Source organism: Anomaloglossus baeobatrachus, chromosome 11 (genome assembly GCF_048569485.1).
Source record: "Anomaloglossus baeobatrachus isolate aAnoBae1 chromosome 11, aAnoBae1.hap1, whole genome shotgun sequence".
Taxonomy (NCBI): domain Eukaryota; kingdom Metazoa; phylum Chordata; class Amphibia; order Anura; family Aromobatidae; genus Anomaloglossus; species Anomaloglossus baeobatrachus.
Window position 1 is genome coordinate 49798289 of NC_134363.1, and position 24233 is coordinate 49822521.

General features: G+C 50.5%; 1 protein-coding gene across 1 annotated transcript in view; it reads left to right on the forward strand.

Moving 5' to 3' along the window:
- Positions 1–9211: 9211 nt before the first annotated feature.
- The window catches only part of PNKP (polynucleotide kinase 3'-phosphatase), a 95885-nt gene continuing 80863 nt past the window's right edge, over positions 9212–24233 (forward strand). The window contains exons 1-5 of the mRNA XM_075328859.1: positions 9212–9277; positions 11826–11954; positions 12954–13000; positions 14534–15289; positions 16481–16560. Coding sequence (XP_075184974.1) covers positions 11828–11954; positions 12954–13000; positions 14534–15289; positions 16481–16560 — 1010 coding nt within the window. The 5' untranslated portion in view covers positions 9212–9277; positions 11826–11827. The remainder of the gene's footprint in view (positions 9278–11825; positions 11955–12953; positions 13001–14533; positions 15290–16480; positions 16561–24233) is intronic.

Here is a 24233-nt window from a genome sequence, read left to right on the forward strand (position 1 = left end):
TCACTAGTTGGGAGTACTGAGTACCTGAGCATGGTTGTGCTCACTCATCACTTGTTACCAGTACTGAGCCCTTGAGCATGGTAGTGCTACTAAGTATGAAAATGAAAAAAAACCCAGAGTGCTGCGTAGTCACAATGCACAGGGGTAAGGATGATGGCACCAACCTTTTGAAACAATGTAAAGATCTCTGAATAGCCCTATGACTGCTACAACCTTTGAGACATTTTACTGCTGTCAGATAAGGTTGGGTTTTAACAATATAAGGGGTCAGGTGTAAACTGGGCTGTATAAGGAGAGTGTGTTAAGCTTTGTTGGCATCCAAGCCCTCGTTTTTCATTCACTATTTCTCAGCATAGCTTTGTGCCTCCCTCTGAATTGCTATGCAGTAATGTTCACCATATGGGTGTGTGGGTACATCTGTCCAGTAATCGGGTTACCACCCATTGGCTTCAATCACTCTTTTCTTGTGGACACGTAATTTGTACTAGAGCAAGAATTGAGCTTTGACTTTTAAAGCTTGGGCGCCCTCTAGTGTAAAATTACTACTAGTGCAAAACAGGGTGTTCCCCTACACTTTGCAAAAATTGAGATTTTCGATAAATGATATCCAGTTTTGATAAACGACTGGTATGATACAAAAAAAAAATGCATATCACTTCCAAGAAGTAGCTCCTGATGGAATCCACTCCTAACTAGACACTGTCCAATCAAAATGCTTCAGGAGAAAACCTTCCAAAATGCTTTAAAAATTTGTTTCAAAAACTAAAGAAGGAATATTTTCTTAAGCAGTTTCCAATTTGAAAAATCATGATTTTTGATAGCCCTTCTGCTATATATACCCACTCCTGCCTTTACTCCATGCTGGTGATAGATTCTCTATACTGACCACGGTGAAGGAGCTTGACTCTGCATAGCTGTGGTGTCTTTTCAGTTGCAGCTATGATGTTTCCTGCTGAAGAAACCTAGGGTTGCTTTCATGTTGTGTCATTCATTACCCATTTGTTTTACTATGCTGGTATTATTTTATTGTGGTAGTGGGACTAATAAAAAATTTTGCACATCCAGCTATTTATATATAATCATGGCTGTTACTGACGCAAAACATTAACAAAAGGTTAAACACATAATAGACAAGAGCAAAAGAATGGAAGAAATAGGGGGATGGACATAATAATCCTGCACTTATCCCCAATGAAGTATCAGGGCACTGATAATAGAATGCACAATAACTATTAAACAAGGCAGTGTCCGTATATAAATAATATCATCCCAAAACACAATACCTGGCTGTGGAGCATCTCCATAAATGTGGCAGTAGGTGTCTGTGTGTGTGTATATATATATATATATATATATATATATATATATATATATATAAAGCTGAGTGTATGTGTGTATGTATTTGTGTGTGAGTGTATGTATGTGTGTGTGTCTGCTAAAGGAATCCGCACCGTTGCATGTACAATCACAAACTTTTGCAGACACCCCATGTGATTCAGGGAACGTCATAGACTATGTTTTGACAAGAAAATGTAACCCCGCGCTTTACTGTTACTCTCCAAAAAACATGCCTCCATTAAACGGAGCTGCGAGCTACAGGCTATTAATAGGAGCTGTGATTGGTTACTATAGGAACAAAGGACATTCATAGTATAAGAAGCTTATGTGTGAGGTTATATGATGTCGGTGGGATGACAGATAGAGACAGACAGAAACAGACACAGACAGAGAGACAGACAGACAGAGACAGACAGACAGGCACATACAGAGAAAGAGGCACACAGGGAAAGAGACAGAGACACACACAGAGTCAGATAGGGAAAAAAAAGCCAGACAGACAGAAAGAAAGACACATGGGGAAAGAGACAGACAGGGAAAGAGACAGACGGGGAAAAAGACAGACAGGGAATGAGATAGACAGAGAGGCAGACAAAGACAGACAGGGAAAGAGAAGGGGAAAGAGACAGACAGGGAAAGAGACAGAGAGAGACAGACAAGGAAAGAGACAGACAAAGACAGACAAGGAAAGAGACAGACAGGGAAAGAGAAAGATGGGGAAAGAGACAGATGGGGAAAGAGACAGACCTGGAAAGAGACAGAAAGCAAAAGAGACAGACAGAGAGACAAAGGCAGACAGGGAAAGACGGAGAAAGAGACAGACGGGGAAAGAGACAGACAGAGAGACAGACGGGGAAAGAGACAGACCGGGGAAAGAGACAGACCGGGGAAAGAGACAGACCTGGAAAGAGACAGACCTGGAAAGAGACAGACCTGGAAAGAGACAGACCTGGAAAGAGACAGACCTGGAAAGAGACAGACAGAGAGATAGAGAGAGACAAACACAGAGATAGAGACAGACAGACACAGAGATAGAGAGAGACATACACAGAGACACAAAGATAGAGAGAGACAGAGAGACTGATACAGAGACAGAGAGATAGACACAGACAGACACACAGAGACAGGCAAGGAAAGAGACAGACAGACAGAGACTGGAAGAGAGACAGAGAGACAGTTACTTTCCCGGGCAACACCTAGGTACTACAGCTAGTATATATATATATATATATATATATATATATATATATATATATATATATATATATATATATATCCCCCTCCTGGTATATATCCCCATACTGGTATATATGTCCACCTCCTCGGCCCATTCTGGTATATATGTCCCCATCCTGGTTTATTTTTCCCCTTCCTAGCATATGTGTCCTCCTTCTGGTATATATGTCCCCTTCCTAGCCCCCTCTTGGTATATACTGTACATATATATCCCCATCCTTGTTTATTTGTCCCCTTCTCGGTATATATGTCCTCCTCCTGGTATATACAGTCATATGAAAAAGTTTGGGCACCCCTATTAATGTTAACCTTTTTTCTTTATAACAATTTGGGTTTTTGCAACAGCTATTTCAGTTTCATATATCTAATAACTGATGGACACAGTAATATTTCTAGATTGCAAGTGGCCACCTTAACCCCTTCAGCCCCCAGTCTGTTTTCACCTTAAAGACCCGGCCATTTTTTGCAATTTTGACCAGTGTCACTTTGACAGGTTATAACTCTGGAACACTTCAACGGATCCTGGCGATTCTGAGATTGTTTTTTCGTGACATATTGTACTTCATGTCAGTGGTAAATTTAGGCCGATATGTTTTGCGTTTATTTGTGAAAATTTCGGAAATTTGGCGAAAATTTTGAAAATTTTGCAATTTTCAAAATTTGAAAATTTTATGCCCATAAATCTGTGAGATATGTCACACAAAATAGTTACTATATAACATTTCCCACATGTCTACTTTACACCAGCGCAATTTTTGAAAAAAAAAATTTCCATTAGGAAGTTAGAAGGGTTCAAAGTTCATCACCAATTTCTCATTTTTCCAACAAAATTTACAAAAAAAAATTTTTTAGGTACCACATCACATTTGGAGTGATTTGAGAAACCTAGGCGACAGAAAATACCCAAAAGTGATCCAATTCTAAAATCTGCACCCCTCACTCTGCTCAAAACCACATCCAAGAAGTTTATTAACCCTTTAGGAGCTTCACAGCAACCAAAGCAATGTAGACGAAAAAATGAAAATTTTACTTTTTTAACACAAAAATGTTACTTTAGCCATAAAAAAATAGTATTTTCACAAGGGTATCAGGAAAATTGCATCATAAAATGTATCGTGCATTTTCTCCTGAGTACGCAGATACCCCATATGTGGTGGTAATCAAATGTTTGGGCACACAGCAGGACTCGGAAGGCAAGGAGCGCCATTTGAATTTTTGAGTGCAAAATTAGCTGCACTCATTAGCGGACGCCATGTCGGGTTTGAAGACCCCCTGAGGTGCCTAAACAATGGAGCTCCCCCATAAGTGACCCCATTTTGGAAACTAGAGCCCTCAAATATTTTTTCTAGATGTTTGATGTGCACTTTGAACACCTGGGGGCTTCACAGAAGTTTATAACGTTGAGCCGTGAAAAGAAAAAATTTTTTTTTTACCACAAAACTGTTGCTTCAACCAGGTAGCTTTTTTTATCACAAGGGTATCAGGAAAAAATGCACCATAAAATGTATTGTGCATTTTCTCCTGAGTACGCAGATACCCCATATGTGGTGGAAATCAAATGTTTAGGCGCACGGCAGGACTCGGAAGGCAAGGAGCGCCATTTCACAGCAAAATTGGTTGGAATTATTAGCGGACGCCATGTTGCGTTTGGAGACCCCCCTGAAGTGCCTAAACAATGGAGCTCCCCCACAATTGACCCCATTTTGGAAACTAGAGCCCTCATGGAATTTATCTAGCTGTTTAGTGAGCACTTTGATCCCCTGGAGGCTTCACAAACGTTTGTAATGTTCAGCCGTGAAAATATTTTATTCTTTTTTTTTACCACAAAATTGTTTTTTCAAACAGGTAGCTTTTTTTTCCACAAGGGTATCAGGAAAAAATGCACCATAAAATGTATTGTGCAATTTCTCCTGAGTACGACGATACCTCATATGTGGTGGAAATCAATTGTTTGGGCGTACGGCGGGGCTCAGAAGAGAAGGAGCGCCATTTCACAGTAAAATTGATTGGAATTATTAGCAGACGCCATGTTTCATTTGGAGACCCCCTGAGGTGCCTAAACAATGGAGCTCCCCCACATGTGATCCCATTTTGGAAACTAGACCCCCCCCCATACAAAAAAAATTAGTTTGGCGAAATAAAAAATACAGACATCAGTAAAAAAAATAAAAAAAAAAAATGAGCGCCTGCCACTAAGACCAGTGCCAAACGTGAGAGCAATGCACGAGTCTCGCATCGCATCATCCACTGCAGTCTGGAAGCGAGCAACTGCGCTGGATAATGCGATGCGAGAGGGCGGGGCGGCAGATGAGAAAGGGCGCAGCGGATGGAAGATGGGAAAGGGCGCAGCGGGTGGAGGAGCGGCAGAGGATGGGAAAGGGCGCAGCGGATGGATGATGGGAAATGGCGCAGCGGATGGATGGGAAATGGCGCAGTGGATGGAGGAGCGGCAGAGGATGGGGGGGGGAGGTGAGATGGGGATACCTACCTTACAGGATGGATCTAGGCAGCAGGATCACAGCAGACAGAAGAGGCAGCAGATGAAGGAGGCAACAGATCGAGGAGGGTGAGAGGGGGCAGTAGATGGAAAATGGGAGAGAGCAGGCAGCAGATCGGGGAGGGGGGCAGAGTCTGATGGGAGAGAGAGATGGCACATGGAGGAGGGGGGGCCCCGGGGGGAGGGTGGCTTGCAGCACATGTAGGGGGAGGGTGGCTTGCAGCACATGTAGGGGGAGGGTGGCTTGCAGCACATGTGGGGGGAGGGTGGCTTGCAGCACATGTGGGGGGAGGGTGGCTTGCAGCACATGTAGGGGGAGGGTGGCTTGCAGCACATGTAGGGGGAGGGTGGCTTGCAGCACATGTGGGGGGAGGGTGGCTTGCAGCACATGTGGGGGGAGGGTGGCTTGCAGCACATGTAGGGGGAGGGTGGCTTGCAGCACATGTAGGGGGAGGGTGGCTTGCAGCACATGTGGGGGGAGGGTGGCTTGCAGCACATGTGGGGGGAGGGTGGCTTGCAGCACATGTGCTGCAAGCCAGCCACCATCCCCCCACATGTGCTGCAAGCCAGCCACCCTCCCCCCACATGTGCTGCAAGCCAGCCACCCTCCCCCCACATGTGCTGCAAGCCACCCTCGCCCCACGTGGGGGGAGGGTGGCTTGCAGCACATGGAGGGATAGGAGGTGTGGCAATGGAGAAGGGGCAGCCGATGAAGGAGGTGGCGGCGGCCGCCGATCGGGAACAGTGGGGGCCGATTCGGGGGCAGCAGCGGCTGAAAAAGGTGGGTGCGACGGCGGCGGGGACAGTGGCGAGCATGGCGGCGGGGACAGCGGTGGATCGGGAGCGGCGGCGGGGACAGCGGTGGATCGGGAGCGGCGGCGGGGACAGCGGTGGAGCGGGAGCATGGCGCCGGGGACAGCGGTGGATCGGGAGCGGCGGCGGGGACAGCGGTGGATCGGGAGCATGGCGCCGGAGACAGCGGTGGATCGGTAGCATGGCGCCGGGGACAGCGGTGGATCGGGAGCATGGCGCCGGGGACAGCGGTGGATCGGGAGCAGCGGCGGGGACAGCGGTGCATCGGGAGCAGCGGCGGGGACAGCGGTGGAGCGGGAGCAGCAGCGGGGCGATTGGAGACAGCGGCGGGGACAGCGGTGCATCGGGAGCAGCGGCGGGGACAGCGGTGGAGCGGGAGCATGGCGCCGGGGACAGCGGTGGATCAGGAGCGTGGCGCCGGGGACAGCGGTGGATCGGGAGCAGCGGCGGGGCAATCGGAGACAGCGGCGGGGACAGCGGTGGATCGGGAGCAGCGGCGGGGCGATCGGAGACAGCGGCGGGGACAGCGGTGCATCGGGAGCAGTGGCGGAGACAGCAGTGGAGCGCGTGCAGCGGCGGGGCGATCGGAGACAGCGGCGGGGACAGCGGTGCACGGGAGCAGCGGCGGGGACAGCGGTGGAGCGGGAGCATGGCGCCGGGGACAGCGGTGGAGCGGGAGCATGGCGCCGGGGACAGCGGTGGAGCGGGAGCATGGCGCCGGGGACAGCGGTGGAGCGGGAGCATGGCGCCGGGGACAGCGGTGGAGCGGGAGCAGCGGCGGGGCGATCGGAGACAGCGGTGGATCAGGAGCAGCGGCGGGGCGATCGGGGACAGGGGTGGGCGGCGGGGACAGCAACTTACCGCTCTCCTCAGCTTCCAGGGACGGTCACAGGCCGCAGATCCACATTGATTGGAGAGAGCGGTCACAAGACCGGTCTCTCCAATCAGAGCTGGGGGCGGGTGAAGCATCGATTACCCAGCTCCAGCCAATGGCCAGTGCTACAGCAGCACTGATCAGGGCTGGATTTCAATGTTCCAGCCATTTTCAATGGCTGGAACATTACAGTGGCTGTAATTGGCTGAGCGGCGTTCGTCAGCCAATCACAGCCTCTGTACGTTCGGGGAGGAGGCACCACCCCTCCTGAGGTCAGGCAGAGGTCCCCTCCTTCCCGAATCTACCGTTTAATTAAACAAATTTCACTCCCCGGGGCTTCGGGACCGCGATTTCGCCATGACGTACTGAGTACGTCATGGGTCGTTTAGCACCATGTCACCATGACGTACTCAGTACGTCAAAGGTCGTTAAGGGGTTAAATACCTTTTCTCATGATTGGATACACCTGCCTATGAAGTTCAAAGCTCAATGAGGTTACAAAACCAATTTAGTGCTTTAGTAAGTCAGTAAAAAGTAGTTAGGAGTGTTCAAATCAAGAAATTGATAAGGGTGCCCATACTTTTGCACCGGTCAAATTTTGTTTAAATGCAGATTGCACATTTTCTGTTAGTACAATAAACCTCATTTCAATCCAGAAACATTACTTGTACACGTTCTATACACTCTGTATACGCTCCATACACACTGTACATGCTCCACACACTCTGTACATGCTCCACACACTCTGTACACGCTCCATACACCCTGTACACGCTCCACACACCCTGTACACGCTCCATACATCCTGTACACGCACACGCTCCATACACCCTGTACACGCTCCATGCACACTGTACACGCTCCATACACCCTGTACACTTTATACACTCTGCACACGCTCCATACACTCTGTACACTTTATACACTGTATATGCTCCATACAGCTTGTACACGTTCTATACACTCTGTATACGCTCCATACACTGTACACGCTCCACACACTCTGTACACGCTCCATACACCCTGTACACGCTCCACATACCCTGTACACGCTCCATACATCCTGTACACGCACACGCTCCATACACCCTGTACACGCTCCATGCACCCTGTACACGCTCCATACACCCTGTACATGTTCTATACTCTCTGTATACGCTCCAAACACTCTGTACACACTCCATACATCATGTACACGCTCCACACACCCTGTACACGCTCCACACACCCTGTACACGCTCCACACACCCTGTACATGCACCATACACCCTGTACACGCTCCATACACACTGTACACGCTCCATGCACCCTGTACACGCTCCATACACAATGTACACACTCTATGCACACTGTACATGCTCCATACACCCTGTACACGCTCCATCCACACTGTACACACTCTATGCACTCTATACAGGCTCCATACAACCTGTACACGCTCCACATACCCTGTACACACTCCATACATCCTGTACACGCACACGCTCCATACACCCTGTACACGCTCCATGCACCCTGTACACGCTCCATGCACACTGTACACGCTCCATGCACACTGTACACGCTCCATGCACACTGTACACGCGCCATACACCCTGTACACGCTCCATACACCCTGTACACGCTCCATACACACTGTACACGCTCCATACACCCTGTACACGCTCCATACACCCTGTACACGCTCCATACACACTGTACACGCTCCACACACCCTGTACACGTTCTATACTCTCTGTATACGCTCCATACACCCTCTACGTGCTCCACACACTCTGTACACACTCCATACATCATGTACACGCTCCACACACCCTGTACACGCTCCACACCCTGTACACGCTCCACACACCCTGTACACGCTCCACACACCCTGTACACGCTCCACACACCCTGTACACGCTCCATACACCCTGTACACGCTCCATACACCCTGTACACGCTCCATACACCCTGTACACGCTCCATGCACACTGTACACGCTCCATCCACCCTGTACACGCTCCATGCACACTGTACACGCTCCATCCACCCTGTACACGCTCCATACACCCTGTACACGCTCCATCCACCCTGTACACGCTCCATGCACACTGTACACGCTCCATACACCCTGTACACGCTCCATACACCCTATATACTTGCCATACACCCTGTACACGCTCCATGCACACTGTACACGCTCCGTGCACTCTATACAGGCTCCATACAACCTGTACACGCTCTATGCACTCTGTATACGCTCCATACACCCTGTACAAGGGAGCTATAACTGCTGACATGTTAGTTGTCAGCTTCACTAAAATCTGTATACAAAAATGTATCAAAAAACGCTCCGAGTACAGTGACCAACGATAACAGCAAATAACAATTGTGTGTGTGGATTCTGCCCCGGAACCATCGCGCGTTGTTCCGGTTGTGGCGGAATGTTTACTATGCTGCACCTGCGCGCCACCCAGCGGCCAAACACGGAAGTGCTGAGAGAGAAGCGCCTGGCTGCTGAGGGCTGTGTCGGTCAGGTCAGTTTGTGGGGAGCGCGGTCGGAGGGGCTAGGTCTGTGCGATATCGGGGGATCGGGTTGTGCAATATCGGCTCACAGACATCCATAAAGAATGCTTTTATTCGTCAGACTGCAGTGCATTCTGGGAAATGTAGTTTACAGCTGTGGTTTAGAAAGTTGTGCTACCTGAAAGTGATGCGCCCAGACTTGTCCTGCAAGGCGGAAACGCCGGAGGCTGCAGTGTGGTCTCTGCACCCCGCTGCTCATGCATAATGTGCAAGTCTGAGATTTCCCTCCTATAAACCGTGTTTATTATTATATTTTATACATATAAACAGTACAGACCAAAAGTTTGGACACACCTTCTCATTCAAAGAGTTTTCTTTATTATCATGACTCTGAAAATTGTAGATTCACATTGAAGGCATCAAAACTATGAATTATCACATGTGGAATGAAATACTTAACAAAAGAGTGTGAAACAACTGAAAATATGTCTTATATTCTAGGTTCTTCAAAGTAGCCGCCTTTTGCTTTGATTACTGCTTTGCACACTCTTGGCATTCTCTTGATGAGCTTCAAGAGGTAGTCACCGGAAATGGTTTTCCAACAGTCTTGAAGGAGTTCCCAGAGATGCTTAGCACTTGTTGGCCTTTTGCCTTTACTCTGCGGTCCAGCTCACTCCAAACCATCTCGATTGGGTTCAGGTCTGGGGACTGTGGAGGCCAGGTCATCTGGCGTAGCACCCCATCACTCTCCTTAGTCAAATAGCCCTTACACAGCCTGGAGGTGTGTTTGGGGTCATTGTCCTGTTGAAAAATAAATGATGGTCCAACTAAACGCAAACCGGATGGAATAGCACGCCGCTGCAAGATGCTGTGGTAGCCATGCTGGTTCTGTATGCCTTCAATTTTGATTAAATCCCCAACAGTGTCACCAGCAAAGGCCCCCCCCCTCCACCATCACACCTCCTCCTCCATGCTTCACGGGGGGAACCAGCCATGTAGAGTCCATCCGTTCACCTTTTCTGCTTCACACAAAGACACGGTGGTTGGATCCAAAGATCTCAAATTTGGACTCATCAGACCAAAGCACAGATTTCCACTGGTCTAATGTCCATTACTTGTGTTCTTTAGTCCAAACAAGTCTCTTCTGCTTGTTGCCTGTCCTTAGCAGTGGTTTCCTAGCAGCTATTTTACCATGAAGGCTGCTGCACAGTCTCCTCTTAACAGTTGTTCTATAGATGTGTCCGCTGCTAGAACTCTGTGTGGCATTGACCTGCTCTCTAATCTGAGCTGCTGTTAACCTGCGATTTCTGAGGCTGGTGACTCAGATTAACTTATCCTCCGCAGCAGAGGTGACTCTTGGTCTTCCTTTCCTGGGGCGGTCCTCATGTGAGCCAGTTTCTTTGTAGCGTTTGATGGTTTTTGCCACTGCACTTGGGGACACTTTCAACGTTTTCCCAATTTTTCGGACTGACTGACATTCATTTCTTAAAGTAATGATGGCCACTCGTTTTTCTTTACTTAGCTGCTTTTTTCTTGCCATAATACAAATTCTAACAGTCTATTCAGTAGGACTATCAGCTGTGTATCCACCAGACTTCTGCACAACACAACTGATGGTCCCAACCCCATTTATAAGGCAAGAAATCCCACTTAGTAAACCTGACAGGGCACACCTGTGAAGTGACAACCATTTCCGGTGACTACGTCTTGAAGCTCATCAAGAGAATGCCAAGAGTGTACAAAGCAGTAATCAAAGCAAAAGGGGGCTACTTTGAAGAACCTAGAATATAAGACATATTTTCAGTTGTTTCACACTTTTTTGTTAAGTATTTCATTCCACATGTGCCAATTCATAATTTTGATGCTCTCCTCCTACAAGTTATCACTAGTGATGAGTGAGCACTACCATGCTCGGGTGCTCGGTACTCGTAACTAGTGATGAGCGGGCACTACCATGCTCGGGTGCTCAGTACTGGTAACTAGTGATGAGCGGGCACTACCATGCTTGGGTGCTCAGTACTCGTAACTAGTGATGAGTGGGCACTACCATGCTCAGGTGCTCAGTACTCGTAAATAGTGATGAGTGAGCACTACCATGCTCGGGTGCTCAGTACTGGTAACTAGTGATGAGCGGGCACTACCATGCTCGGGTGCTCAGTACTCGTAACTAGTGATGATTGGGCACTACCATGCTCGGGTGCTCAGTACTGGTAACTAGTGATGAGCGGGCACTACCATGCTCGGGTGCTCTGTACTGGTAACTAGTGATGATTGGGCACTACCATGCTCAGGTGCTCAGTATTGGTAACTAGTGATGAGTGGGCACTACCATGCTCGGGTGCTCGATACTTGTAACTAGTGATGAGCGGGCACTACCATGCTCGGGTGCTCGATACTTGTAACTAGTGATGAGCGGGCACTACCATGCTCGGGTGCTCGATACTTGTAACTAGTGATGAGCGAGTCTACATGAAATGTGTTCCTCAATGATATATAACAGTCTGTGAAGACGCAATAATGAAATTACATCTCTGCCTTTTCTCTTTCATGGCTGTGCAGAGATGAAGTGCCACATTCACAGCGCAGGCGGCAAACACAGTCCTATAGAGCTTCCAGATGGGGAAGGAGTCGTCCTGGGGAGAGGGCCAGAGACCGGCATCACAGATAGGAAATGTTCCAAGCAGCAAGGTCAGTGTCCTCTTGTTTTAGTCTTCATGTTAGGGGCCATGTGCTATTTATCATGTTAAAGGGTTATGGATGTAAATAGTCCTAAAAAAGAACCTACACTTTTTGTTTATGACCGCCGGTCCCGGCTCAGAACCGGCAAATCCTGCAGCACTCAGTGCGTGCACTGGGAGGATTCATAAGTCTGCAGTGATATATAGAGTAACCGCAGACGTAGCAGTTTAGACCGGACAAACCCTTATATATCTCTGTCAAAAATTGACAGCATCATTTAACAGGGTTAAAGGGCGGCACGGTGGCTCAGTGATTAGCACTGCAGTCTTGTGGTGGCTCAGTGGTTAGCACTGCAGTCTTGTGGTGGCTCAGTGGTTAGTACTGCAGTCTTGTGGTGGCTCAGTGGTTAGCACTGCAGTCTTGTGGTGGCTCAGTGGTTAGTACTGCAGTCTTGTGGTGGCTCAGTGGTTAGCACTGCAGTCTTGTGGTGGCTCAGTGGTTAGCACTGCAGTCTTGTGGTGGCTCAGTGGTTAGCACTGCAGCCTTGCAGCGCTGGGGTCCTGGGTTCAAATCCTACCAAGGACACCATCTGCAAGGAGTTTGTATGTTCTCCCCATGTTTGCGTGGGTTTCCTCCGGGCACTCCGGTTTTCTCCCACACTCCAAAGACATACAGATAGGGACTCTAGATTGTGAGCCCCAATGGGGACAGTGTTGCCAATGTATGTAAAGCGCTGCAGAATTAATAACGCTATATAAATGAATAAAATTATTATTAATAGCTGCTTTTACATCCTGATGCTGGCTGTATGATACAGCTGACATTTGGCAGGTTTGGTACGGTCTAAGCTCCTGAGCCCGCTCCGTGCACCTGGTAGGGAAGGAACTCAATCAAATGCCATATAATTTCTGGCTGTACAATGTTTCCATCTCTATAACGGCAACTAGAATCCATTACTTATTACAGTGTAATTGACCTGAATATAATATATACTCCTTTGTCTTACAGTGGAGCTTGTAGCCAACGTGGAGAAGAAAGTAGTGCGTGTCACTCAGGTAAGGAACAGGTCACCTGTGCGATCACAAGACCGGAGACACCAAAAACCAATGGATGTCCGATCCACCGAGAAAGAGGTTTATATATATGGGCGGCACGGTGGCTCAGTGGTTAGCACTGCAGTCTTGTGGTGGCTCAGTGGTTAGCACTGCAGTCTTGCAGCGCTGGGGTCCTGGGTTCAAATCCCACCAAGGACACCATCTGCAAGGAGTTTGTATGTTCTCCCCGTGTTTGCGTGGGTTTCCTCCGGGGTCTCCGATTTCCTCCCACACTCCAAAAACATACAGATAGGGAATTTAGATTGGACACACTGTCCCCATTGGGGCTCACAATGTATGTAAAGCGCTGTGGAACCAATAGCGCTATATAAATGAATAAATATTATATTAAATATCCGTAGTGTAAGAAAAGCTCCATAGATAATAATTACCACATTTTTCGGTTTATAAGATGCACCCCAAATTTAGAGGGAGAAAAGGTAAAAAAAAAAAAAAAAATGGGGTCCGTATTATAATCCGGTGTTTTTCAGAGGGTAACGGTGGAGCAGGGTCACAGGAGCCAGGGGCAGGTGTGGAGTAGGGAGATGCTGCAGCGGGTGCTGTGACCAGGAACATCCAGAAACTGTCGTCGGTGCGGGCTCCAAAGACATGGCGCCCAGAGTCGGCGCATGCGCAGATATTGAGTTATCAGCTCAATGATGTGCCGAGATCTCATCTGCACACACGCCACCTCCAGGCGCCATGTTTCTTAAGTCGCTGCTGGGACATCAGTGGGGTGGAGGCGGCGCATGCGTAGATGAAATCTTGAATCGAAAGCTCCCGACTCCGTGCGCCATTATTTGAAGCGCGCACCTCCGACATTTTCAGGATGGCCCCTGCCTCACCGTCCGCAGCACGCACCAGCACAGCTGCCACAGCATTGCCCCTGCCTCCTGTGACCATTCTCCACCACCCCCCGGTAAGCTACATTCGGATAAGATGCACCCCTCATATTCCTCCCAAATTTTTGGAAGGAAAAGTGCGTCTTATAATTCGAAAAATACGTTATTACTGTAGTAGTCTACAAGTTAAAGGGTTTGTCCAGGACTTAGATGCTAATGAGCTTATTTTTAGGATAGGTCATCAATATCACATTGGTGGGGGTCTGACAATCCCAAAATCAGCCTCGAGTCTCCATTTATGAAGCCAGGGCACCACATCCCCATACATTGTGTCGTGGCTGTCCTTGGATTCTGCAGCTCGGCTCCCATTTACTAGGTGTCCCGGTCCTCCGCGGTGGTCGTCACTTCTGCGTCCAGCATCCTTAGCGCCTCTTGTGTTTACTAGGCCCTGAAATAAAAGAAGCGGGCCGAGGGTCTAGACTGCTCTTGTCCGGCTGACACAGAAGACCGGACGGATGCTACCAAATCCTTTTGCCCATCTGTAGCCTTCACCCTTGGTCACCATTAGTTGCAGGCGGGGCACAGATCTTCCTTTGCAGATGGAAATCATTAATATCTAAGGTAATGCGTGTGTTTTTGTGTATTTTCTTAGCTGGGTGCGAACCCCACATCAGTTGGCGAGGTGAAGCTGAAGCCGAGAGAGAGCACCTTGATGAATGAGAGTCAGACTCTTTATATTGTCAATTCCTCCCATCCTTACACCGTCGTCTTCACTAACGAAAATCCAAGAAACACCGGAAAACCCAAAGCCACAAAGCCGGGGAGTAGAAAACCCGCGGCTGCCGCTTCCCCAAAGAAAACCATTACTGACTTTTTTAGCGCATCAACATCAGAGAGCAGCAAGCGGACCAAACGGGAGGAAGACGGAAAATCAGAGCCGAGCACCAAGAGGACAAAACGGGAGGAAGACGGAAAATCAGAGCCGAGCACCAAGAGGACCCAACGGGAGGAAGACGGAAAATCAGAGCCGAGCACCAAGAGGACCCAACGGGAGGAAGACGGAAAATCAGAGTCGAGCACCAAGAGGACCCAACGGGAGGAAGACGGAAAATCAGAGCCGAGCACCAAGAGGACCCAACGGGAGGAAGACGGAAAATCAGAGCCGAGCGGCAAGAGGACAAAGCTTCAAGCGTCTGCAGCAAAACCGGCGGAAAACAGCGAGGATTCAGAGGACGAAGAGATTGCCCACAAACTGAGAGAATTGCAGGAGACGGCCGCCCAAGAGGATAAAACGAGCACCAAAGCGTCCAATGACTCCGAGAGAGGCCCAGCCTGCAGCAGAGACAGCTGGGAGGAACACGGCAAGCTTCTGGTGTTTAACAAGAAGGGCGTGCAGTCATCTGCTAAGGTACAGCAACGGCTAAACCCCCTCTGTATGTACATGCATCTGCACATTGAAGGGTTTTCGCAGCTCTGCCCACCCATTAGCCCCTTCACGATTAATGACATACATATATGTCATTGGTTGTATATTGCCCTTTAATGCGGGCTCAAGTACTGAGCACTTGAGTATGGTAGTGCCCGCTCATCACTAGTTACGAGTACTGAGCACCCGAGCATGGTAGTGCCCGCTCATCACTAGTTACGAGTACTGAGCACCCGAGCATGGTAGTGCCCGCTCATCACTAGTTACGAGTACTGAGCACCCGAGCATGGTAGTGCCCGCTCATCACTAGTTACGAGTACTGAGCACCTGAGCATCGTAGTGCTCGCTCATCACTAGTTACCAGTACTGAGCACCCGAGCATGGTAGTGCTCGCTCATCACTAGCTACGAGTACTGAGCACCAGAGCATGGTAGTGCCCGCTCATCACTAGCTACGAGTACAGAGCACCAGAGCATGGTAGTGCCCGCTCATCACTAGTTACGAGGAGTACTGAGCACCCAAGCATGGTAGTGCCCGCTCATCACTAGTTACCAGTACAGAGCACCCGAGCATGGTAGTGCCCGCTCATCACTAGTTACGAGTACTGAGCACCTGAGCATGGTAGTGCCCGCTCATCACTAGTTACGAGTACTGAGCACCCGAGCATGGTAGTGCCCGCTCATCACTAGTTACGAGTACTGAGCACCCGAGCATGGTAGTGCCCGCTCATCACTAGCTACGAGTACTGAGCACCAGAGCATGGTAGTGCCCGCTCATCACTAGTTACGAGTACCGAGCCCCTGAGCATGGTAGTGCCCGCTCATCACTAGTTACGAGTACCGAGCCCCTGAGCATAGTAGTGCTGGGTCTTAAAGGGGAAATTTAGGTTATCTTATAAGACATTACCATGGGGGGAGGGGGCTAATGATCAGCCCTTTCTACTCACACCCGGGACAATGCTGCAGCCATGTGGGTGGTATTATTAGATGGATATACCGAGCCGCCACAGCTCGCTCCCATTGTGTCCAGTTTCTTTGACCATCTACAGTAATGCCCTCCCCAATATATTTCCATAATGACCGTTTTTTTTCCTCACACACTGCCAGTCTTGATTGGATTATTTTGCTTATGGGCTTGGAAACTGTCACCAATATTGTATTGATTACCTTGTAGATCGCCGGGTTTGACATTGATGGAACGATTATCACCACAAAGTCGGGGAAAGTCTTCCCAACTAGCGCAGACGACTGGAGGTAAGAGGCATTTTACGTCCTTTACAAAAAATGCTCATCCTGCTTTTAAATTGGACACCAAAATGAATTGTTTGTTTCTTAAAGGGGTTATTCACATTTTCAGAATTGCGTGTTGTCTAATAGTACTTATAAATACTAACAATTTTGCAATTTACTGATTATTAAAATTATCGTCTTTCCTTGTAATATTGATACTTTTTCTTTTGTTTATATCTCGTTGCCTTGGAGACCACTGCTGCTAGTAAGCAGAACATACATATTGATACTTTCTTCATCGTTCCTTATGGGAGACCCAGACCATGGGTGTATAGCTACTGCCTCCGGAGGACACACAAAGTACTACACTAAAAGTGTAGCTCCTCCCTCCGAGCATATACACTCCCCAGATGACAAATCCAACCAGTTCAATGCTTTGTGTTCAGGAGGTCACACACACACATGCATCCTCTGATTTTTGATTTCAAAGATTTGGAAGAAAAGCGGGTCCAATCTGGACTCCCGGCATGTCCCTTCTCACCCCACTGTGTCGGCGGTGCTGTTAAGGTTGATTTCAGGGCTGGAGCCCTTTTTCATGCCGCGCTCCTTCACCATCCCTCGGGCTCTGGCTTGAAGTGGGAGCCATCACGGTTCTCACTGCTTTGCAGGAGACCGGTCTCCATCCGCAGCCCTTTCAGGATCCTGCCGGACGGAGCGATCACCCCCCAGGGACCTGGCACCTGCGTCTCACAAGCTAAGTACTGAGACGTTATTACCACAGACGGTGGTCTTTCCAGGGGTCCCTTGTACCTTATTTATTGGGGAGAGTGTGTTTCATAACTGTGTTAACATTTCCGGCCGGTTCTCCAGTTTTCTCTGGAGAACCGCGCCGATGGTGCCTGCACGCTGGCCGCATGTTTAAATCTAGGCCCCGGCTTCGCCTGAGGCCTAGTTTCGATTCTCTTCTCCTGCATGTCAGTCAGTGCAGTGGGACAGTGTGGCTCCGCCCAGCGGCTATTCAGCACAGGGAAGGGACACTCCTCACTGAGGAAAGATTCCCTCCCCTGTATGTCTCATTTGCCCTCCGTCCTGCTCTCACAGTAGGCCCCGCCCCCTCTCCTCGTGGAGACGCAGGCTGCGGACGCCATTTTCTCAGCGTTCTCAATGTCTGCATAACACATTGTGACAAATGGGGGCCTGGGCTGGGGGATCTGGAGGGCACAGAGATGTCTCTATGTAAACGGTCTGGCAAGTCACAACCTCCGGTTGTGCAGCTGCTTATATACTCTGTTTATATACTCTGCTGAGGGTCATCCTGGACAGAGCCCCCACTTCTGCAGCATGTCTCACATCAGAGCAAGGCTGTTCTTATTATGCACTGCTGTAGGCTCGTACTGCCTGTACCGAGCACATAACCACATTGTGATGCCTGCTCTAACATAGTGGTGCCTCAGCCTGGAGGCTTATCCCCAGTGGTCCCTCCGGCTGCTCCGGCTCCGGTGGCTGAACCCCCGGCTTGGGTAGAATCCCTCTCTCCAGGGGACAGCTGTCCCGGACACTGCTGAGCATGCATCAGCCCCCTTCTCAGGGCGCTTCTGCTGCTACGGCTAGCTCAGCAAAGCTCAGAGGATTCTTCATCTGGTCTCAGACCCCGTCCTCCTAAAATGGAGACGCAGGGTCCCCTTTCCCTCCTCGCCCCGCGGCTCTGGTTCACGAGCTGACTCGCAGGACAAGGAGGATGCCTTTACTGGGGGCTCGGACGCTTCTCCATGTACCCCATTGATCTGTCCGAAAGTGACGCAGATGCTAATGATTTGATTGCGTCCATTATATTTGTACTGGACCTCAATCCGCCTGTATCAGGGGAGCAACCCCCTCTGGCAGAAAAGCATCAGCATACCTTGCCTAAGAGAACAAGGAGTGTGTTCCTTATCCACTCCAGCTTCAGGTCACTGTGACCAAGCCCAGAGCCTGTCCTGACAGATGCTTTCCAAAGCGTGGTTCTGATGACTGTTTCCCCCTTCCACCAGTGGTGGTCAAGGAGTGGGCTCATTCACCAAGGGTGGACCCTCCGGTGTCTAGACTTCAGCCCGGACAGTTGTATCAGTGGCTGACGGCATCTCTCTAAGGATCCCACTGTCCGCCAGGTTGTCCCTCTGGCCAAATCTATATATGAGGCGGCAGGGGCCTCGTTCTCCCCATCTTTTGCAGCAGTGCGGGCTCTCAAAGCCATCTCTGCTTCTCGGGAGGAGATGCATTCCCTCACCAGGGACTTTATGCCCGAAATGGTTGCCTTAACTTTCAGGCTTCAGTCTTTTCATCCTATGCCATGTCTGCCATGCTGGAGACTGTCACCGCACTGCGGTGGCCTCGGCTACTTCCCTCGCTATCCGCAGGTTCCTGTGGCTTCGAGAGTGGAAGGCAGATGCTTCTTAAGAAGTTCCTTGCTGGACTCCCTTTTGCCGGGACCAGTCTATTTGGTGAACAACTGGATGAAATTATTCAGGAAGTTTTTGGCAGGAAGAGTACTTCCATGCCACAACCCAGGAAACCTGTCCAGGGCAGGAACCAGTCGAGGTTTCGTTCCTTTCGTTCCTCTAACTGGTCGTCCTCTAAGCCCTCGGCCTCGTCCACTAACTCGGCCAAGGTCCGTAAACCAACTGGCGCATGAAGCCGCGTCCTAAGTCGGCAGGAGCTGCTGCCACCAAGGCAGCCTCCTCTTGATTATCTGGCCGCGCCAGTAACGTCCTTGGTAGGTGGCAGGCTCTCCCTCTTGGGCGACGTGTGGTTTCAACACGTCTTCGATCAGTGGGTGTGGGTTACCATCTCCCACGGCTACAGAATAGAATTCTATCCAGCCCGCCAAACAGATTTTCTCTGTCAACTCCCCCCTGCTCCAAGGCCGCCGCCTTCTCACAGGCCGTGGCATTCTTGCAGGCCAATGGAGTAATTGTACCAGTTCCCCACTGGGAACGGTTCTGAGATTTCTACTCAAATCTCTTCCTAGTTCCCGAAAAGGACGGTGCCTTCCGACCTGGATCTCAAGCTTCTCAACAAGCATGTTCAGGTGCGGCACTTTTGCATGGAATCTCTGCGATCAGTCAATGACCCAAGGAGATTTCTTAGCATCCATCGACATCAGAGATGTCTATCTGCATGTGCCAATCGCAGTTTCACACTAGCGTTGGCTACGTTTTGTAATCGGAGAGGAACATTTCCAATTCGTGGCTCTCCCCTTGGGGTTAGCCACGGCCCCTCGAGTATTCACCAAGGTCATGGCAGCAGTGGTTGCGGTTCTGCTCCTCCAGGGGTTGGTAGTGATTCCCTACCTGGACGACCTTCTAGTCAGGGCTTCATCCAGTGCAGACTCTCAGCGGAGTGTCTCGCTCACTCTCGCCACGCTTGCAAGTCCACTCTGACCCCGACCCAGGAACTTACGTACCTAGGGATGCAATTCGAGACTCTGCTGGCACTTGTGAAGCTGCCCTTAGTCAATCAGCAGTCCCTTCATCTGGCGGTTCGCTCTCTGCTGAGGCTCCGCCATCATTCCATCAGGCACCTCATGCAGGTGCTGGGTCAGATGGTGGCGTCAATGGAGGCGGTTCCCTTTGCCAGTTCCATCTGCGTCCCCTGCAGCTGGACATTCTCCGCTGTTGGGACAAGGAACCTCTTCCTCGCACAGGCTGGTGGCTCTGTCGCCACAGACCAGGAGCTCTCTTTAAGTGGTGGCTTCGGCCCCTCTCTCTCTGTCCCAGGGACGCTCCTTTCTGGCCCCGTATTGGGTGATTCTCACCACGGATGCCAGTCTATCCGGCTGGGGAGCAGTGTTTCTCCACCACCGAGCACAGGGCACTTGGACTCCGTCCGAATCAGCCCTCTCGATCAATGTGCTGGAAATCAGAGCTGTACTCCTAGCTCTCGTAGCTTTTCACCACCTGTTGGCGGGCAAGCACATTCGAGTCCAGTCAGACAACGCGACAGCAGTTGACTACATCAATCACCTAAGGCGGGACTTGCAGCCGCCTAGCAATGTTGGAAGTTCAACATATCCTTCAGTGGACGGAGGACTCAAAGTCCACCATATCCGCAGTCCACATCCCAGGCGTAGAAAACTGGGTGGCAGATTATCTCAGCCGTCAAACTGTGGACAGCGGCGAGTGGGCCCTGCATCCGGCAGTGTTCCGGTCAATTTAGCAGGCGGGGCACTCCGGAAGTGGATCTAATGGCAACCCGGCACAACAACGAGGTCCCGGTTTACGTGGCTCGCTCCCACGATCCTCAGGCCTTGGCAGCGGACGAGCTGGTTCCAGATTGGTCCCAGTTCCGTCTGGCCTCCGTGTTTCCCCCTCTAGCTCTCTTGCCCAGAGTCCTGCGCAAGATCAGAATGGAGGGCCGTCGGGTCGTACTAATCGCCCCAGACTGGCCCAGGCGAGCTTGGTTCCCAGACCTGCTCCGTCTGTCCGTAGAGGTGCTGTGGCATCTCCCGGACCGGCCAGACCTTCTCTCACAAGGTCCGTTTTCCGCCAGAATTCTGCGGCTCTCAGATTGACGGCGTGGCTCTTGAGCCCTGAATCCTTACGGCTTCAGGCATTCCTTCCGAGGTCATCTTCACTATGACTCAGGCTCGGAAGTCTTCCTCGGCCAGGATTTACCACAGGACTTGGAGAATTTTCCTGTCCTGGTGTCGTTCTTCCGGCCATGCTCCTTGGCCGTTTTTCCTTGCCGACCATCCTGTCCTTCTACAGTCCGGCCTGCAGCTAGGACTGTCCCTCAGTTCCCTCAAGGGACAGGTCTCGGCTCTGTCAGTGTTGTTCCAGCGGCGTATCGCCCGGCTGGCCCAGATGCGCACTTTCATGCAGGGCGCATCTCACATCATTCCGCCTTACCGGCGGTCTCTGGATCCCTGAGACCTTAATCTGGTCCTCATGGCCTTACAGAAACCCCCCTTTGAGCCTCTTAGGGAGGTTTCGTTGTTTCGTCTTTCACAGAAAGTGGTCTTTCTGGTGGCCATAATTTCTCTCAGGAGAGTCTCTGATTTGACTGTGCTCTCTTCGGAGTCACCCTCTTTTGTTTTGTTTTGTTTTTTTTCACCAAGACAAGGTGGTTCTCCGTCTGACTCCGGGCATTCTCCCTAAGGTGGTGTCTCCTTTCCACCTTAACCAGGACATTTCATTGTCCTCCCTTTGTTCGGCCCCTGTGCATCGCTTTGAGAAAGCGTTGCATGTTTTAGATTTGGTGCGGACGCTCCGGATCTGTGTCACCGCTGTTTTTTTCAGGCGGTGCACCTCTCTTTTTGTGCTGACCACAGGTCAGCGCAAGGGTCTCTCGGCTTCTAAACCGACCCTAGCTCGTTGGATTAGGTCGGCCATATCCGATGCCTACCAATGTTCTCAGGTGCCTCCCCCGCCGGGGATTAAGGCGCACTCGACCAGAGCTGTCGGTGCCTCTTGGGCTACGGCTCAGCAGGTCTGTCAGGCTGCCACTTGGTCTAGTCTGCACACCTTTTCGAAGCACTACCAAGTGCATGCTCATGCTTCGGCAGATGCGAGCTTGGGCAGACGCATCCTTCGGACGGCTGTCGCCCATTTGTGAAGTTAGGTTTCGCCTACTTCTCAGTTTCTGTTTATTTCCCACCCATGGACTGCTTTGAGACGTCCCATGGTCTGGGTCTCCCATAAGGAACGGTGAAGAAAAAGAGAATTTTGTTTACTTACCGTAAATTCTTTTTCTTATAGTTCCGACATGGGAGACCCAGCACCCTCCCTGTTGCCTGTTGGCAGTTTCTTGTTCCGTGTGTTTTCACCGGCTGTTGTTGTAGACAGAGGTTCCGGTTATTCCGGGTTTTACTTTATCTCTACTCATGGGTGGATGTCCTCCTTCAGCTTTGGCACTAAACTGGTTGGATTTGTCATCCGGGGAGTGTATATGCTCGGAGGGAGGAGCTACACTTTTAGTGTAGTACTTTGTGTGTCCTCCGGAGGCAGTAGCTATACACCCATGGTCTGGGTCTCCCATGTCGGAACTATAAGAAAAAGAATTTACGGTAAGTAAACAAAATTCTCTTTTTTTCTTCTGTTTATATCTCGTTGCCTTGGAGACCACTGCTACTAGTAAGCAGAACATACATATTGATACTTTTTCTTCTGTTTATATCTCGTTGCCTTGGAGACCACTGCTACTAGTAAGCAGAACATACATATTGATACTTTCTTCATCGTTCCTTATGGGAGACCCAGACCATGGGTGTATAGCTTCTGCCTCCGGAGGACACACAAAGTACTACACTAAAAAGTGTAGCTCCTCCCTCCGAGCATATACACCCCCTGGATAACCAAATCTAGCCAGTTCAATGCTTTGTGTTCAGGAGGTCACACACACATGCATTCTCATCTGATTTTTGATTTTAAAGAGTTGGAAGAAAAGCGGGTCCAAGCTGGACCCCCGACATGTCCCTTCTCACCCCACTATGTCGGCGGTGCTGTTAAGGTTGATTTTACAAGGCTGGAGCCTTACATGCTGCGCTCCTTCACCATCCCTCGGGCTCTGGCTTGAAGTGGGAGCCATCACGGTTCTCACTGCTTTGCATGAGACCGGTCTCCATCCGCAGCCCTTGCAGGACCCTGCCGGATGGAGCACTCATCCCTCAGGGACCTGGCCCTGCGTCTCACAAGCTAAGTATTTGAGACGTTATTGCAGGGGGTCCTTTGCATCTTTATTGTTGGGGAGAGTGTGTCAGGTTACTTTTGGTGACTTTTCCAGCCGGGTTCTCTGGTTTTCACCTGAGAACCGCGCCGAGGGTGCCTGCTCGCCGGCCGCATTGAAAAATTTAGGCCCCGGCTTTGGCTGCGGCCTACTTTCGGTTTCACTGCCCCTGCATGTCAGTCATGCAGGGGGACAGTGCGGCGCCGCCCACTGGCCGTTCAGCACAGGGGAGGACACTCCTCTCTGAGGAGATGTTTCCCTCCCCTGTATATCTCCTTGGCCCTCCGGTTCCCGCTCTTGGACTAAGCCCCGCCCCCCCACCTTACTCCGGCGCCATTTTATCAGCGTTCACACACTGATCGGCGCTGGCTGCTGCATCTCTGCAATCTGTCTGGGGGTCCGAGCTGTGGAATCCGGAGGGCACACAAATTGGTCTGGTAAGCCACAACCTCTGGTTGTGGACTTTCTTATACACTCTCTGGGGGTCGTTCTGAAGGAGTGTGTTCTTTACTGCAGAGCCCCCACCTCAGCAGCATGTCTCTCACTAGGAGCAACGCTGCAAGGCTGTACTCAATATGCACTGCATGTAAGCTCATACTGCCTGAACCGAGCACATATCCACATTGTGATGCCTGCTCTAACATGGTGGTGCCTCAGCCTGGAGTCTCCCCAGGGGTCCCTCCGGCTGCTCCGGCCCCGGTGGCTGAACCCCCGGCTTGGGTAGCATCGTTTTCTAAGGCTATCTCCCAGTCCTTTGCCGACTCCATGGGACAGCTGTCCCGGACTCTGCTGAGCATGCATCAGCCCCCTTCTCAGGGCGCCTCTGCTGCTCCGACTCGCTCTGCAGAGCTCACAGAGGATTTTTCATCTGCTCCCAGACCCCGTCCTCCTAAAAGGAGATGCAGGGACCCCTCTCCTTCCTCGTCCCACGGCTCCGATTCACGAGCCGACTCACAGGACGAGGAGGAGGTCTTTACTGGGGGCTCGGACGCTAC